The sequence below is a fragment of the Rhinolophus ferrumequinum genome, chromosome 22 (assembly GCF_004115265.2).
Source record: "Rhinolophus ferrumequinum isolate MPI-CBG mRhiFer1 chromosome 22, mRhiFer1_v1.p, whole genome shotgun sequence".
Classification (NCBI taxonomy): Eukaryota; Metazoa; Chordata; class Mammalia; order Chiroptera; family Rhinolophidae; genus Rhinolophus; species Rhinolophus ferrumequinum.
Window position 1 is genome coordinate 28,134,247 of NC_046305.1, and position 17,271 is coordinate 28,151,517.

The 17,271-nt window shown below is 51.0% G+C and overlaps 1 protein-coding gene across 2 annotated transcripts in view; it reads right to left on the minus strand.

Moving 5' to 3' along the window:
• The window catches only part of VANGL2 (VANGL planar cell polarity protein 2), a 42,171-nt gene that overhangs the window by 23,424 nt on the left and 1,476 nt on the right, over nt 1-17,271 (minus strand). For both annotated transcript variants that reach the window (XM_033093257.1, XM_033093256.1), the window contains exons 2-4: nt 3,287-3,547; nt 3,031-3,151; nt 575-1,182 (exon numbers count right to left, since the gene is read on the minus strand). In XM_033093257.1, the coding sequence (XP_032949148.1) occupies nt 575-1,182; nt 3,031-3,151; nt 3,287-3,357 (800 nt within the window). In that variant the 5' untranslated portion in view covers nt 3,358-3,547. The remainder of the gene's footprint in view (nt 1-574; nt 1,183-3,030; nt 3,152-3,286; nt 3,548-17,271) is intronic.

The window sequence follows — 17,271 nt, forward strand, 5'->3', positions numbered from 1 at the left end:
GCTAGTCCTTCCCTGTTGTGCTGAAGCCCAGAAGAGAAAGGGCACTGGGCCTGGGTCCCCAGCCAAGGTCACTCATGCCCTTCAGGATTGCCCCCAAGGTTCCCTACAGGACCAGGAAGTGCTACTGATACTCTGTATGGTCTGGGAGCAGACTGTCCACAAGTTTAGAGGGGGGCTAAAGGGCTCTCCTCATTATCTTTTGCTCTGGAGGTCCATCCTCTGACCAGCTCATCTCAGTGACCATTCACCCTGTGCTCATAAGTGGCTGTGCCTCCAAGAAAGAGCTAGAAAAGTAATATCCAATAGCCCTTATTTGTGTCCCACACCTTTCTCCTCTTTGGCCCATCTCTCTAAGATCCCCAATCTCTAACTGTTCATTGGTTCACTCCCACCCCATCTTGCCCCAGGACCCTGTCCATCACCCTCTCATCAAGAAGCAAACACTGAAAACCTACTATACGAGGCACTCAATTCCTTCCCATATGGCCCTCCTAGAACATCATCTCCAGCCCCCCCACCATAACAGCCTGCCTTGCCTCCCCACGCCCATCCACCTGCTCCCAGGTGCTCATACCTGAGATGGCCCACGTTGTAGAAGCGGCTGGCCCCATCGGTGGAACGCACGACCTTGAGTGTGAACTGAGGCTGCAGCTGGCGCAGCTCCAACAGGACTACTGCCAGGTAATGCACAAAGAGCAGGGCGTCCACCAGCGACACGGCAAACTGTACCACACCCTGGTAGCTGCGCTCCCGCGCGTCCAAGATACGCACGCCATAGAAGAGCCAGTAGGACACAACAAGCAGGAAAACGAGCACCATGAGCAGGGAACGCAGCACGAAGACACGGGGCAACGAGGCCTTGGGCCGGCGGAAGAACAGGGCCCAGCTGCCCAGCAACAGGATGAGGAGCTTGAAGGCCACAGAGATGAAGAGGCCCTCGCAGGCTGTCCCACAGGGCTCCAGTTCCTCCCGCCACAGCAAAGGGGGCAGGAGCAGGAAAGCCAGCGGTGTGAGGAAGGAGAGCAGCGCCAGTGTGGCCCCCGCTGCGACCCCCAGGTGACGGGAGCAGTCCAGCGGGACACTGTCCTCCATGTCCTTGGTGATGCGTGTGAGATCATCGTGAGAGATGCTGTGCTCTGAGGTGCCTGTTACTACAGTGGTCGTCTCCCCCCAGTTGTCATCCTACAGCAGGTGGGGCCATAGCAATAGGGGGGTGGACAGGAGAAAGGACGAGGAGAGGAAAATAGAGAGGGAAGCGTGGGAGAGAAGGAGAAAGAAGAGAGGGTAATCAGCCAGTATGAAGCCAACAAAGTACAGACTGAGCTCCACTGTGTCCAAGCCTGGCCAGGTCTCTGCAGGGATGGAACATCTGAGACCTGGGCCTTGGGGACCTCCATACCAGTCAGCTTGACAGGAAAAACTGCACATGCACAGATGACCCTCAGAGAAGAGGGCACAAGAGACATGGGAGCTGCTCAGGCAGTGACTAGGATCTGAGGTCATACTCACCAGGAAGGGCAGGCAGGCCACCTGCCATGCTAAGCTAAACAAGAAACACCTGTTCTCCAGACATTAGGAGCGTCGAGGTTTCTGACTGAGGGAGTGACCTGACAAAAGCAGCATGGTGAAGAGAAGGGGACACCACGGGGAACGTGAATGATTAGTGCAGGGCATGTGGGACACAATGCAGACTAGGGCCACTCTGGGTCTGTGGTCTGCCCCCCAGGCTCTGTTAGGCCATCTGAATGTCCACAGCACAGGGGCTGCTTGTTCCTGGAGGCAAGTGGATGGACAGATTGAGGTCCCCAGATGCCCTTCTGAGTGTGGTTCACTTAAGCTGTTTCTCTTTAGAGGCTAGATGTCATCCAACAAGTGAGCCCCAAGACCACCAGTGACCGTCAGTATCCCTGCTCTTCACTCTTGGACAGCCTGGGGACATGGAGTCACATCCTACACAGAGGATTTAGGTTACAGGACTGAGACAGGGGATGGGGCACGTAGGAGACTGCCTGGCAGTGTCTATGATTAGGGGATTAAAGAAGCTCCTCTCCCAAGGATAAGAGTGCAATCTGAAGATAGAAAGTGGATGCACTAACCATTTTCAGCACAAGGAACAGAGTCCAGTCCTCACTCTAGTGTAACCCTGGACACAATGCCTATCCTTTCCAAGGATCAAGGCTTGGGAATTCTTCCCAATAGCAGGTGAGCCTATCATGTCTTATTGTCACTTAAAGAACTTGGGAGGACAGGTCTCAGGAAGATGAGATTGGGAAAGAGGGAGAAAAAACATTTCCCTTTGATACTGATCTGTCCCCAAGACCCAGGAATTCCCAAATCACAGAGCTCACATGAGGAAAAAAGAGTTGGGAGGCTCTAGCCTCCTAAGATGTTCCCAAAAAGAAAGAGGAGTAACGAGACACAGGACCTATTCCAGCAGTATGTTCTGCCTACTGATCTCTCTACCAGGTGAGAGCAGTGGGCCACAGACGTTAGAGCAGGAGCAACCTATTCATCCGTATGCTGGAGAACCCTCTTCCCGCCTCCCTCCATCCCCCACCCTCATTTGTCCTCCCTCCCCTTTGTCTATCAACTCCTCCCACATCTCCTTTTCCCAAGACCCAGGCGGTGCTATTCTACAGGCCGACACCAGAGGGCGCCTGAGTGCCAGAACCTTAAGGCTCAAGGAAAACTCAGGGCTGCCCTCACCCCTAGGCCCCACCCAGCACCGCCCTCTTCCAGATTCCCAGAAGCCTGACTGACCAGCATTGGCTAGAGGAACCAGGGAATTCCCACTACAAAGCCCAGGTGTGATGAAGAAGGAAGCGGCTACTGCTTCTGTAGGAATTGCTACTGAAATTCCAAGTTCTACTGAAGCAGGGTCTGACCTTGGGACTCGACATGCTTTCCCAGACCTGGCCTCTGCCCAAAGAGACCAGGCTTCCAGGCCCTTCCCCTCACTGGGAGACCTCCAGCTTCCACAAGGGTCAGTCTGGAAACACCTGACCTGTACCTCATTCCACTGACACTCACCCGCTCATCCCCTCGCGTGGACTCATTGTCCAGCAGGGGTTCCCCTGGAGCCTGGATTGTCACCGATTTGTCCCCACGGCTCCCATCTCGGCTCTTAGAGCGGTGTCGATCCCGACGGTCCCTGCAGCAAGAGGCCAGGGGAACAGACACAGGTCAAGGGGAGAACCTGGGTCTTCTCAGCAGCCACCTCCACCCCTCCCCCCCACATATATGCACCTCTGAAGCACCCCCAACTTCCCTCTGCCACCTGTGTCACCTGTGCTTGCGGGAGCTGCGAGAGTGGCCTGACTTGTAGGAATAGCCCGAGTACTGGGACTCGGTGTCCATGGCGTCTGAACGCCGTGCCTTGTAGCGCTCCAGAGCCACAGGCTGGGGCCTTGGGGGGCGGCCCACAAGCACCTCCTTCAGCACCGGCTTCTTCAGGCCTAGGGGCACCTTCAGGAAATCAACCGTCACCCTGAGGGACTCTATTTTGCTGGACGGGTGGGCCTGTCTCAGAGAAAATCAAGCGACGCTCCTGGGGAGAGGAAGCAGCTGGTTAGGGGTAGCTGAGATCCTGTGGGGGCCAGGACAGAGAAAGACTATCCCTGCCTTAATGGCAGCTGCCAGAAGCTCAGGGGAGCCTGGTCACTGCCTGAGACTCTTCTACCCAGGTTCCTGCTCTACCTAAGGGGCCCAGTTCCTCCTGCTTTGCATCCTGGCAGGAGCACCCACAGACTGTGCCAAGGGCTCAGGTTGGAGGGAAGATGCCAACAAAGGCCACCCAAAGTGACCCAACCCCGGGCCCCTGGAGGGGAGAACCAGGGGAATGCTTTTCCTATTCTCAGCAGGAAGACTGAGGCTCAGAGAGGACAGGTGCTGGCTAGGCCAACAGACTGGACCAATGGAAACCCCAGAGAGCAGGAAACATCTGGCTTCTGTCCAGAAGCTACCCCAGGTCTGTCTTTCACCCTGCAGTCATCTCCTTGACCCCACAGCTTCTGAGTGTACCCACAGGGGGCTGCCTATGAATGTTCTCTTGGCACCATCTCCCCAGCATCTATGTCAAACACTCACATTTACTGGCCAGGTCAGGTTGGCTGCTGCCCTAGAGGCTGAGTGAGTGTGTGTGCATGTGTGTACTACGGGGTGGGGTGAGGGATGACAACTACAGATAATGTGGTGGTGGGAGCGGGGAGAAGGCACGTTGAAACCATTCTCCAAAAGCCTAACATCCTGAAATAGGCAAGATGGTCCATTTATCTGGCTGTAAGTGGGCTAAGGGGCAGCATCTTTCATCTATACTTTCACATTCTAACTCTGCAAAGGACAATGACCTCTTCCTCTCCCCTTTTCCCCAAATCCTGTTCATTCTTCAGAGTCAGCCACCAGCCCTTCTTAGAAGCCCACCCCCGCCTACTCTAGCACCTAATGTTCTAGCTTCCCCTGTGAGGCCTACCCCACCAATCACCATGCACTGAGCGTTCATGCCTCATCTTCACTCATTGAGTCATGAACTCTTTCCTGAGCACCTACTCTGACCCATGTACCCTAGGTATCCAGTGGTGAAACACACCTGAGTTTACAGTCTAGTGGGGCAGGTGCACACTGCGCAAGTAAACAGGTGACAATTTTAAGTTGACAATTAAGTTTGCAAACTGTTTAAGTTGACAATTAAGTTTGCAAACTTGTTGCAATGATGTTGCTAACCTTTTTTGATGTCAGAGGGATTATTCATTATGAATGTGTACCAACTGGACATTTAATCACTGTTTACTATTTGGAAATGCTGAAAAGGCTACGTGAAAAAGATAGATGATCTGAACTTTCTTCCAACAATTCATGTTTCTTGCATCACAACAATGCACCAGCTCACACAGCACTGCCTGTGAGGGAGTTTTTAGCCAGTAAACAAATAACTGTATTGGAACACCACCACCCCCTCCCTCCAGTCACCTGATCTGGCCCCCAGTGACTTCTTTTTTTGTGTGTGATTTTTCTAATTCTACTTTTTTTTTTTTTTTTAAGATTTTTATTAGGGAAGGGGAACAGGACTTCATTGGGGAACATTATGTACTTCCAGGACTTTTTTCCAAGTCAAGTTGTCTTTTCAATCTTAGTTGTGGAGGGTGCTGTTCAGCTTCACGTTGTTGTCCTTTCAGTCTTAGTTGTGGAGGGCGCAGCTCAGCACCAGGTCCAGTTGCCGTTACTAATTGCCATTACTAGTTGCAGGGGGTGCAACCTACTATCCCTTGCGGGAGTCGAACCGGCAACCTTGTGGGAATCCAACCGGCAGCCTTCGGAGTTAGGAGCACAGAGCTCCAACTGCCTGAGCCACCGGGCTGGCCCCCCAGTGACTTCTATCTTTACCCGAAGATAAAGGAAATACTGAAAGGAAGACATTTTGATGACATTCAGGATATGATGACAGTTCTGATGGCCGTTCCAGAAAAAGAGTTCCAAAATTGCTTTGAAGGGTGGACTAGGCACTGGGATCGGTGCATATCTTCCCAAGGGGACTACTTCGAATGTGCCTATAGTGATATTCATTAATGAGGTATGTAGCACTTTTTCTAGGATAAGTTCATGAACTTAATTGTCAGACCTTAATAGTATGACCAACTGTAGGAGTGGTGAAAGAAGACCTGGAAACTGAGAGACAACTCCGAGGAGTGGGAGCTACCTTAAACTGGGTGGCTCTGGGAAGTGTCTCTGAGAAAATGACATCTAAGCCTGAAGGAGAGCTGGAGTTAACCAGGCACAGTGGAGGGGAAGCCATGGAACAGAGAATCACATGTGGGAAGGCCAAAGGCAGCAAACAGCTCAGCTTATTTAAAGAACCTTAAAAGGCCAGTGGAACCGAGGAAGGGAGAGGGCAGCGGCAGGGGGAGCTGAAGAGGCAGCCAGGGATCAGGTTATCAAAAGATCTGTGGACCAGGTAAAGAGCTCGGGTTGTATTCTAAGCAATGGGAAGCATGCGAAGGACTTTAGCTGTTCAGACATGGACTGGAAAGAGGGGAAAGTAGAAACAGGAATATGAGTAAGGAGGCCACTGCAGGTCATGTAGGCTTGGATGGACAGAGCAGCAGAGGAGGGAGGTAAGAAATAGTCATGTCAGAGACATACTCGTATGTCAGTTGTAGGATCCAAAGGACCTGATGAGGACTGGCTGAGGGGGAACAGAGGGTCTAGATCTCTGGACTGAGCGAGAGTTGATGATGGTAGTGCCCTTATAATAAGGTGAAGAAGACTGGAGGAAGTAAGTTTAGCAGGGAAGATGATGAGTTCCATTTCCAGCGTCCTGAGTTCATAGCTGTGAGAGGCAGTCAAGTAGGCAGCTGGTGTCAGAGGAGCTAGACTCAGAAGCAAGTCCGAGCTGGAGGTGCAAGGTTATTGGAATGAATGGGATCACCTAGGGAATTAAATAATGGGTCCCTGAGAGCCTCGATATGTAAATATGTCCAGAAGAAAAAAGGAGGAGGCAAAGGCCTGAGAAGGTGAAGCCAGAGGAGTGGGCTCTCGTGCAGCCATGGAGTCAGAGCTTTCCGAGGTGGGAATAAAATAAACCAGGTCAAGTGCTGCTGAGAGGTCGATTAAAATGGGATTGCTTTATATAGTTGTTAACTTTTCCCCCAATGAAACTAAACCATCGGCAACTTGCAAATAACGACTATGACGGTATCCACCACCCTTCTGTGGGCACAGAGCAAGTAACTGACACCCACCTAGTAAATAAATATGCCTCTGACTCTCAGGGAAATAGCAATGAATACAAGGAGATCAAATCAATGCTAAGTCCATTCATTTATCCTCCTAACCAAGTAATCTGGAGGCACTCCTTGGTCTAGTTGTTATGGGATTTGTTGTATTCCCATAACAATGCAAGTGTGTGATAGAGACACACCTAGAGGACAGAGAAATAAGACGTTAACCCAACCCCAGACCTTTCAAAAACTTTGCCATAAGCAGGGCCCTTGTTCCATGGCCCTGTGTGCAGTTTCCATCTTGGACTCTTCCACCCACTTCCTAAGAACTCAATTTACTGGTTTAGTCCTCGATACAGTTTAGACATCTCCCCTGCATCTCTCCTGCTGTCCTCCTCACAAAAACTGAATTTCACCGGGAGGTTCAAAGAGAGCAAGTGGGTTACAGATCTAGGGACATGAAGACATTAAAGGGAAAAGGACTGCTATTGATTGGGGTCCAGACAAAACAACAGAACCCAGACTCACCATGTCCTGTCCTCAGCCTCATCCCGAATACTCAGGTCTGCCAGAACCAACAGCAAAAAGAGCCTGGGATTTGCATCCAAGGACCTGCATTGAAAACCTCGCTCTCCCACTGATTAGCTGTGTGACCATGGACAAGTTACTTCTCTGTGCTTTGCAGTCTGGTAGGCTCATCAGGAAAATAATGATACATACTTGATGGGGTTGCTGTGAGAATCCTGGGGGTGAACGAAGTGCTTTTATAAACTGTTCAGCTAGTAATTAGGTAAGCAATTAATATGTTCTGGTTCCAGGATCACTCATACGTGTAGTCCAATCCCCAGACATTTCTTCTGAGACTTGGTTGGGAAGGAGGTGGTATGAAAAAATTGTTGTGTTTTTATGACTACATAAAGAAGTCACACACACAAATACACACACACACACACACACACACCTGACCAGAACCACCACTTCAAACACACGCAGGAGGGAAACCATTGTGTTTCCCCTACAGATAAATTTCAAACCAGACAAGAGTGCCAGTCCTCTCCCAGTCCTTTGTTCTGAGCTGCTCAGCCTAGATCCCTACCTTCTTCCCAGCTCTTACTAAAGACCTGACATAAACCCTGCTCCCCTGGCCTGCTTCTCCCACCCCTACAAACCCAACTCAGGGTGCCCAAAAAGCACCAAAGCATGTTCCTCCCTCCTCTGCCAAACAGAGGGGCCAAAAATAAACCCAATTTCAGAGACCCCTACTTTCTGTCCACTCAAGTACCCCACGGAACTAATCCAAGCACTGGAGAGGCTGGGCGGAGGGATGGTGAGTGAACAAAGGGCAAAAGTTCCCTGGTTTAATCAGTCTCAGAATCGGGGGTTTGGAGGGTCTCCAGGGTGGGCAGGGTTCCCAGGGAAGAGAGTGGGGGCAGGGATCACTGGATGAGATCAACAAGTGGAAACGGAGGGAAACCAGACTTGGTGTAGGGCACGGGGAGCCTCGGTTTGGAGGGTGACAGGCTGTAAGAGGGAATGTGTCTTGTTACTTTTCACCTACCCCACCCCCCAAGACACACAAACACACTCACTCAGTCCCCTGCTCAAACCAACCATGGATTATCTGGGGTTAAAAGGAGGCCAGAGAAGAGAGGAGGGAAGAGAGAGCCTGCCACAAAAAGGAGACCCTTCTACCCTCCAAAGGCCTTTCAGAAATAAAATTAATGGAATGTGTTTCAGTATCATCCCAAGGGGATGGGGGGGGGAGGACTGGGGGGAAATGTGGGGGCTTTTGTCCCAGCTGCCCAGCTTCTCCCACATTGATCACTATGGTAACCAAAGCCCCCTGTTGCCTAGGTGATGGCAGCCAGGTCTTGGAACCCATACCCAGCATCCAAAGCAAGGGAAGCTATGGAGGTGGGAGGGGGGAGTGTTAAGGGCAGAGGGGGAGAGAATGGGGTTTCTCCTCTGGCGGCCCCAGCTTTTGTTTGAGCTCTGGGGATCAGGTTTCTTCAGGAAACAATCGGAGGCCTCTGGAAAAAAATACACTCAGAACCTGGCAACAGGCAAAAGGAGCAGGGCCCTGGGGGGAGGTTGGTGCTGGCCAAAATGCAGACCAAGGCTAGACCCCTCCCCATTGCCCCACTCAGAGGAGCAGCTCAGGTAGACAAGGACTTGGACACAGACACAGGCACCCCCATTTGTGGCACATGCTGAGGACCAATAACCAGGGAGCAGGTGACTGTGGTCACCATCTCCTTCTTCCACTGTTCTAGGCCGGGGCCACCCTATCACCCACCACACAGTCCCATCTCCTTCAGACCTGTGGTGGGGAAAAGAGGCAGGGCAAAGATGAGGATAGGACTGGGGGAGGAGCTGTGGGAGCCAGAGAAGAAGAGGTGGGGAGGGGAGCGGAGGGGACAGGACACAAACATGTACCTATAAAGGGTGCTGATTACTTCTTATCTAAACCGAGGACAGGGCTGCATTGCAGTGGAGGCCTGTGGGTTGGTTTTAGAATAGACTTCCATCCTGAGGGGAGAAAACGGCAAAGAGGACAAAAGCCAAAAGTGTTCCTCTAATAGGGCAGAAATCTGACAGGACCACTTTAAACAAGTGGCCTTCCTCTCCTCAGTCCAGGATGAGGGAAACGTTGTCCTGTCTTGACGCAGGGGGATGGCCACCTCTTCAGACTCCTCCTGCAGAGGAGTCTAGGGATACTTGTTCATTAAAGGTCTGTGGTTCCTACACAAGAGCCCAGGTCTTTGCATGTGCACTGTACCCCTCCCCCACTGCAAACCGTGGGTGGTGTGGACATGTAAGCACTCCCAGGCCCAGGGTTCTCTCAGTTTCTCCCACCACAACCCCAATGTCCAAGGAGATCAGTGTGTTCTATCCGAAGTGCTGAATGCCTGCTCTCCTGGGTGGCACCAAGAGCCCCAACTCCCAACCCAGTGTCCCAGAAGCCAGATGTCTATCTATCCAGAGAGACAGTACCTTGTCAAGGCATCAGATCAGTGTAAGGCCTGGCAGAGACTCAAAGTCACACCTGTCCCTCTTCAGACTCTTGGTTTTCCCTCTGTGTCACACTTCTTCCCAAATCTCATCTATGTGCTCAATCCAAGCCACTCTGTCAAACACTGGTGGGGGAGGGAGGTGTCCAATACGGGAGGGGAAATGCAGTCCCTAACATGGTTTCTATGGAGGGCAGGACGGTGCCAGAACCTCTGACTGTGCCCACATCCTTCCTGGCTCCCCCTTTGATTCCCTCCCTCAGGAGACAGTGGACTCACCCACCCAGTTTTCAGCAGCTTCCAGCACCAAGCTGGAGGAGGCCTTCAAGTTGAAAACCCGAGTTTTACTGAGAAAAGGGTGGGCCCAGAGAAAGACGGTGGCTAGTCCATAGTCATGACATCTGAAGCAGCCCTCTTTTGGCCTCCGTCGTTAGAAAGACCTCATGAGTGTACTGTGATTTTGAGGTGTGCTCCTCTCAGAGTGAGACATGGTTCCTCAATGAAACTCCTTCTGGTTCTGGAAGAGCAAAGACTGTGAGGCCAGACAGAGGAGAATTCACTGACTCCTGTCCTACCCCCTGTTTTTACAAGTGACAAAGCGACAGAGACTAAAAAGTCCAAAGCCAAGAGAACTGAGACCAAAGAGCCCCTTACCCTCAAAAGGGTGGTTTCTGGCCCCACCATCCACCACTCCCAACTGAGGATCCTGATATTCCTTCATTCATTCCCATCCAACCTCAAGCCATGGACAAACCACCCATCCCAGGTTGGGTTTTCCCTACCACAAAAAGAACTAAATTCAGAGGGCGCCAGGACCAGCCCCAAGCCCCAGATCCTCATTCTTATACCCTAAAACGGCCCCAGTGCCCTTGAGTGACAGTATTGTCCAGAAGGCCAGAGATAACAGCTGAATCTCAGTGGGCTGAAGAGGAGGAAAGAGCCAGACCAGGGAGACCAGGATCTGGCACCAAGTGCCCTGCCTCCACCCTGCTCACCAGGCACTCTCCCCGGACAGCCCCAGACATGAGTTCACCACCCTTAGGGGCCAGGGACAGGGGGCAGGAACCTTCTCCTTACAGGGCTGAGTAGCAAGGCAGGGTCTGTGCTCGGGTCACCCAGGCATCTCTGCTTCCAGAGCAGCTGCGCACTACCAGACCCCAGTGCAAGGAGCAGGTGAGGGCCCGCAGATTGGGCTCCTGGCCAGGACACCTGAGCTTGCATTAGAACTGAAAAGGAGCCACTGAAGCCAAAGCCAGCCCCTCTCCACCTACTTCCTTAATTTCCCTGCGTCTTAGGCAGGGGTAAGGCTGGGTACCCTCTAAATCCACAGACACACTTAGACACAGACACATACGTATACCCACTCGCGTATTCCCCCTCTGAAACCTGGAATGGCTCCTGCCTGCCCCACCCAGCTGCACCCACCTTGGCTGGGCAGGTTCTGTAGAGACCTGCTTTGCTTTGTCTGGCACTCCCAACCCCACTGCAGCTCTCTGGAAGTCCTTGCCCCCAGCACACTAGACACAAGCACACACATGCACACGTGTACACACACACACACACACACACACACACACCTTAGCACTCCATTCCCGGAAGGGAACATGGGCAGGGAAGGAGTACATAGTAGGAGGGGTAAGTAATCCCTTTGGCATATATCTCAAGTATAGGCTAAGCTGGAGAAGGTAACCACGGCTTCTAGATCCCTGGATGCTCTGTTTAATTTTCACCAATGGGTAGGCCCCACAATTCCCACCCACCAAGCTCCGAGCTGCTTCTTCCCTCAGTTAGGGCAAAGGACTGGCCTTTACCTGCCTACCAGGTAAGCCGTGGAAGAGCCAAGAAGGCACCTCCAAGTTGTCAGCAGGGACAAGAGAAAGTAGACAATGGAAGGTGAGCAAGCTGTGATGGCCAACTGACCAACCTCCTGTGCACAGCATTTCTACACTCAGGGAAAACAAAAATGCCTCCCTCTTTTCATAGCCTACTGTCCGAGGTAGACCCCAACTGTCCCTTACCCCAAGAGACCTTCAAATCCTGCTCACTCATCCCCTACCTTACAGTAGAAGGAGGTGGAAAGCAGCTACTTGGGAGGGGGATTCAGCCACCATTACGCTTGCATGTGGATGGGGCAGCTGTGATGTGGAAGCCACTGGCAACAAAGGCTGGTTTGTACAGGAAAAGCAGGAGGGTGGGCCTAAGCGTGTGAGACACCTTGTGACTAGGGATGCGGGTGGCAGGTCTGTGTCTCCCTATTCTGGAAACCTCCTCACACCTCAGTTCTTATTTAGGAAAACCAAGCCAGCTGAAAGGCCCAAGTACCAACCAACCTCCACCATCTTGACAAACCCACCACCTGAGTGAGGTTTTCACTCTTTCTGAGGAATGAAACATCCCCCACCCCTTATATCTGTCACATTTCCCTGGGTAAAGCAGGTAACAACAACAAAAAAAAAAACAAGTGTCTCTGTTCACACGCTGTTGTTAAGTTACTGCATTCACACCTCAGGCTCAGCACCTGTTCTTGTCCAACCCCCACTTACCCTAAAAAGCCAGAGACCCCCCTCCCCAGACTCATGCACAAATACCTCATCTCTCTTCTGGCGAAGGTGGGGGAACCAGGAGTTCTCTGGTGACAGCAAAGGTTTGAATGATATTGTTAGGGGGTTGCTGGTAAACTCTAGAGACAATGAAGACCAGGCCCCTCCCAATCACAAATAAGACCCCATGGACTATGGTGGCAGGAACCCCCATGTGTGAAGTGGTCCAAAAGAGAGGAAGAGGCCAGCCCCAAGAGAGGTTCTGCCCAGGTGGCAGCCCTACCCCAGGCTTATGACAATGTGGTGCTCCCCTTAGGAGACCCTGTTTCTCCAGGACTCTGTGTCACCTCTTCCCTTAGGGGCAGACTTCTCTACCACTCAAGCTGATATCTGGGCTCAAGTTTGCTTTTCAGGAGACAGGGAAATTATTCAAGTTCAAGATTAAAGGCAATAATGAGTAAAATCAGACCTAACCGGAATGAGAATAGGGAAAGGTGGAAAGAGCACTATGGAAAACAGAAGAGCAATGAAGTTAGATAGATCTGACACAGCCTCTTAGGAGCAATGTAATCTTAGATGAGTAGCTTACCTACTCTAAACTTCAGTTTTCATATCTATAAAATGGGGATAATAGTGCCTACTTCAGAAGGTTAAGTTTTCAACAAAATAACATATACAGAATATCACATTCAGGCACATAATAGATGCTCAATAAAATGTTAGTTTCCTTCCTCTTTGTCCTTTAGAGGGGGCAGAGCCAATCCCCTACACTTCCTGTTCCCATAACCTCATTGTGAGAAATAAGACCCCACCCAGAATAAGAGGAATCTCCTCTGCCTACAGTTTTGGCCCCAACCACCAAATGAGGGCTCCTCTCTAACTGAGACCACACCCAGGTACACATACACTGCTGGAGAGAGCAACCAAAACCCTCTTCCTCTCTCTGCCTTTTTTCTTGTGGACTCTTGGATCCCCAGCCTCTCTCTTCCCCTTCCTCCTTGCACTTACAGTGAGGCAGAGCCTGTGCTCCAGTCACCTCCCACTCTCCTATAGGCACTAAGTCCACCTGTGTGTGGAGTTGCAGGGGAAGAGGGCCCCAAGCTTCCCATCCCCAGCTGCTTCCCACTCTCCCCTCTTACTGCCCCTCCCTGATTGCCAGGATATCCTCAGCTCTGCAGATTCCAAGCCTGCTTCTCCCAAACCTGCTCCCAGCTGTCACATCTGTAATTACCAACCTTGCCAGGGGCATTGGACAAGCACAGCAGCACCTCTTTCCAAAGGCCAACCCCCGCTCCCCCCCCCCCCCCCCCCCCCCCCCCCGTCCCCTGCAGGCCTCCGCCTCCTACTCTGTACTACTCAGGGTGTAGGGAAGGGATGGAAAGATTCTCTGACCCACCTCATTTCTCTCCAGATCACAAAAAAAGATGACAGAGGACTGCCCAAGTCAGGTCACCAAAACATAAGGTAAAGAAAGGGAGGGCTGCTGGGGGGGCAGGTATGAGTAGAATTTACTTCCATCACCTCTGCTACCAAAATCTCACCATGACTAAAGTTATCCACCTGGAAAGGGTAAGAGGAGAAATCTCAGGTCAATTCAGAAAGGGGAAGTTGACACCCAGTAAAACAGGAAGATAGGAACCCACAAGGATGAGGGTAGATGCATACAGAAGGGAGCTGCCCAGGAAAGAGCAAGTTTAAAAGTCTGATCCGACCAAGACCCTGAAAAAGAGGCAGCAATATATCAGCCTCTTCTCTCCCTATTACCACCAACCGCATAGGATTTGGTTTTATAGGCAGGGAAACTGAGGCCAAGTCCCTACCACATACTTCAGAATCCAATAATACCAAGCTGAGTGTGGTTTACCCACACCCCTGACCATTCTCGCCTCTTCAGCTTCTCCCCGCAATGCCCTCCTCGGTCCCCTCACTGTCTGCCTAACTTGTCCATTAAATCCTGCTAAGGGCAATCCACACCATGGAATATGATTCAGTCATGGAAAAGAATGAAGTCTGATACCTGCTACAGATACCTGGTTCATCAATGTGGATGAACCTTGAAAAGATTAAGCTAAATAAGGGAAGCCAGACACAAAAGGTCACACATTGTATAATTCCATTTATATGAAATATCCAAAACAGGTAAATCCATAGAAACAGAAGGAATGAGGAGGAACTGCTTAAGGGGCACTGGTTTCCTTTTGGGGTGGTGAAAATGTTTTTAGATAGAGGCTATAGTTGAACAACGAGAATGTACTAACTGCCATTGTTCATCTTAAATTGTTTATTTTATGTTATACGAATTTCATCACAATAAAAAATAAAAAAATAAGCCAACTAAGGACACATCTCCTCCAGGTACCTTTCCTGACACCCATCCCAGGGCCAGCACTCTTGCTCTATGCTCTGGTGGCCTCCAGAACACACCTCCACATAGCACTCACTGGGCTAAGTGAATAGACATGTTTATGCACATCTCTGTGAAAGCCTGCCTCATTCACCCCTCCATCCATGCCCTGTGCTTCTCACAACACCTGGCAGAAGATAGGCAGCACCCAACATGGTCTGCCAGAGCCAAAGCCTAGCTCTCCTCCCCAGCCCAGAACTCTCCCAGAACTCTCCATAGCAACTTTTCTTTTTTGCAGGGGTGGGGGAGAATATTGGGGAACAGTGTGTTTTTTCCAGGACCCATCAGCTCCATCTAGTTCTGGAGGGCACAGCTCAGCTCCAAGTCCAGTCACCATTTTCAGTCTAGTTGCCAGGGGCACAGCCCACCATACCATGCGTGAATTGAAGCGGCAACCATGTTGTTAAGAGCTCACACTCTAACCAACTGAGCCATCTGGCCACCCCACCGCAGCTCAGCGGCAGCTCGTTGTCTTCAATCTACTAGTTGTGGAGGGCGCAGCTGACTGGCCCATGTGGCAATCGAACCAGCAACCCTGTTGTTCAGAGCTCATTCTCTAACCAACTGAGCCATCCGGACGCCCCCCTCTCCATAGCAATTTTCAATCAGAATCCAAACCACACTAACTACCATTTTATTACTGAGTGCTTCCCATGTGCTAGTCAGGCACTGTGTGAAGTACTCTCTACATATTACTTCATTTAGTACTCATAAACGTAAGAGGCAGGGCCTATTTTTAACTCTATTATATCAGTGAAGCTTCGAAAATTTATCTATTTTTCTCTGAGATCACAAAACTAGGAAACATCAAAACCAGAATTTAAGAGCAAGCTGAAACCCAGGGAAGGAGACCACCAGTGGGGGGACCTGGGATTCCTTGACGAAGGCCCCATTTAGGGTTGGAGGATGGCATCTTAAGACACCTAAGAGGCTGAAGAATGGGGTTCTTAAACCCCAAAGTCACACCACTATTAAGTACTAATCCCAACCGAGTCAGACTCTTCCCTTTGGCCTCACAGTGTGGGAAGCTATTAAAGAATGAATAAGCCAAGGAGATGACTGGAGTCCCTAAAACTCAAAAGGGGGTAAGGGGAGTCCCAGAGCTCTTCCCCCAAAGCTCTATTAGCCAAGTTCATGCCTCTCTAACTGGAAGGACGTCTTGAAAACTAGATGAGTAGATAAAAGTCTGCCTTCCTCTAGGCCCAGGGAAGAGAGCCCTTCCCCAGAACTCGAAGGGTCAAAAGGAGCAGAGGGCACACCAGAAAGGCCTGCATGTTAAGAATGAGAGGAAATAGAAAATGGGGGAGGGGCCGATGTGACCACTGGGTCCAGTCTGAAGTACTTGCAAAGATGGCACTTCCTACTGTCTGGCCACAATTCCTCCTCCTTGGAAGAGCGCTCCACCAGTACAGTATAGCATGCATGCAGTGAGACTGCACAGAGTGAGCAATGTGACAGAAGGCCAGAGCACTCTGTCCTAGATGCAAGTACATGCTCACCACAGGAGCCCTACCCGCCAGACAGGTGTCAGATTTGAGGGAATCATGCATTTTTTAAATCTAGTCTTCCTACTTTGCTTGTCCCTAGTCCCAACATTTTCTAACTCCGAACATATTTCTAACTTTAATATCCAAAGGTGTTAGGGAAGGTGGGGAGTCTGATGACGAAACAGGAAACATTCCAATTACCTGTGCCCATTAGGGACTCTAGCATTCCAATCCAATCCCCCAGAGACCCTTATGGGCAATCATAGCCTCAGGCCCTAAAACTGGGTGCCATGACCTGACTGGCAGCAAGAGGAAAATGGCTGAGAGAGCAAACAAGGTGTGCATCCAAAAGAAGGCCACCCGCTTCCCTTCACTCTAAAAGAGAACAGACAAGAGAGAGGAAGGAAAGAAGGTGGTTGCTGCTCCTCTGGGGAGAGATATACCCACTTCCTAGACAATGTGACTTCCCACCGTGCTATCATGATGATGGGACATGGGTGCCTGCCCCTTCCCTAAGTGGGGCATCTGCCCTCTTGTAAGCTCAGCCCCTATACCTCACCCTCAGACCTGGCCCCAGACCACAACCCCATCCAATCATGCTTCTTACCAGTGAAAAGGGAAACTATGTGACAAACCACACAGACACACTTCCAGAACTCCTGAAGAACATCCCCACTGACCTCCCCCAAGCTCCCACATCACCTTCTCAACCCCATGAAGGGGAACCCAAGTTATTCCGCACTGGGACTCATTCCTTCAGCAGGCATGCTCCTTCCTCTTGCCTCCATCCATTCCGAAACCCCAAGACTCCTCAGAAACTGTCGGATCCTGGTGGCAGGGCAGTTAGTGGACTCCAAAACTGCTTTCTAAGAGAACTGTGGCTTGAGGTGGCTGAATTTGGGCTAGAAAGCCAAGAATGTAGCCTCTCCAAGCAATAGAACCCAACCTATGATGGTGGATTGGGGGACGGGGGAAGGTCCCTCTTATTCTCCCTAACTCCTCCAATCCCCAATTATTCTAGGACTACAAGCAGAACTCTTTTCCCCATCCTCACAAGACACACCCTTTTCTAGAAAAACCCGCTTCCCAAAACAGGCCCACTCACTCTCACCCATA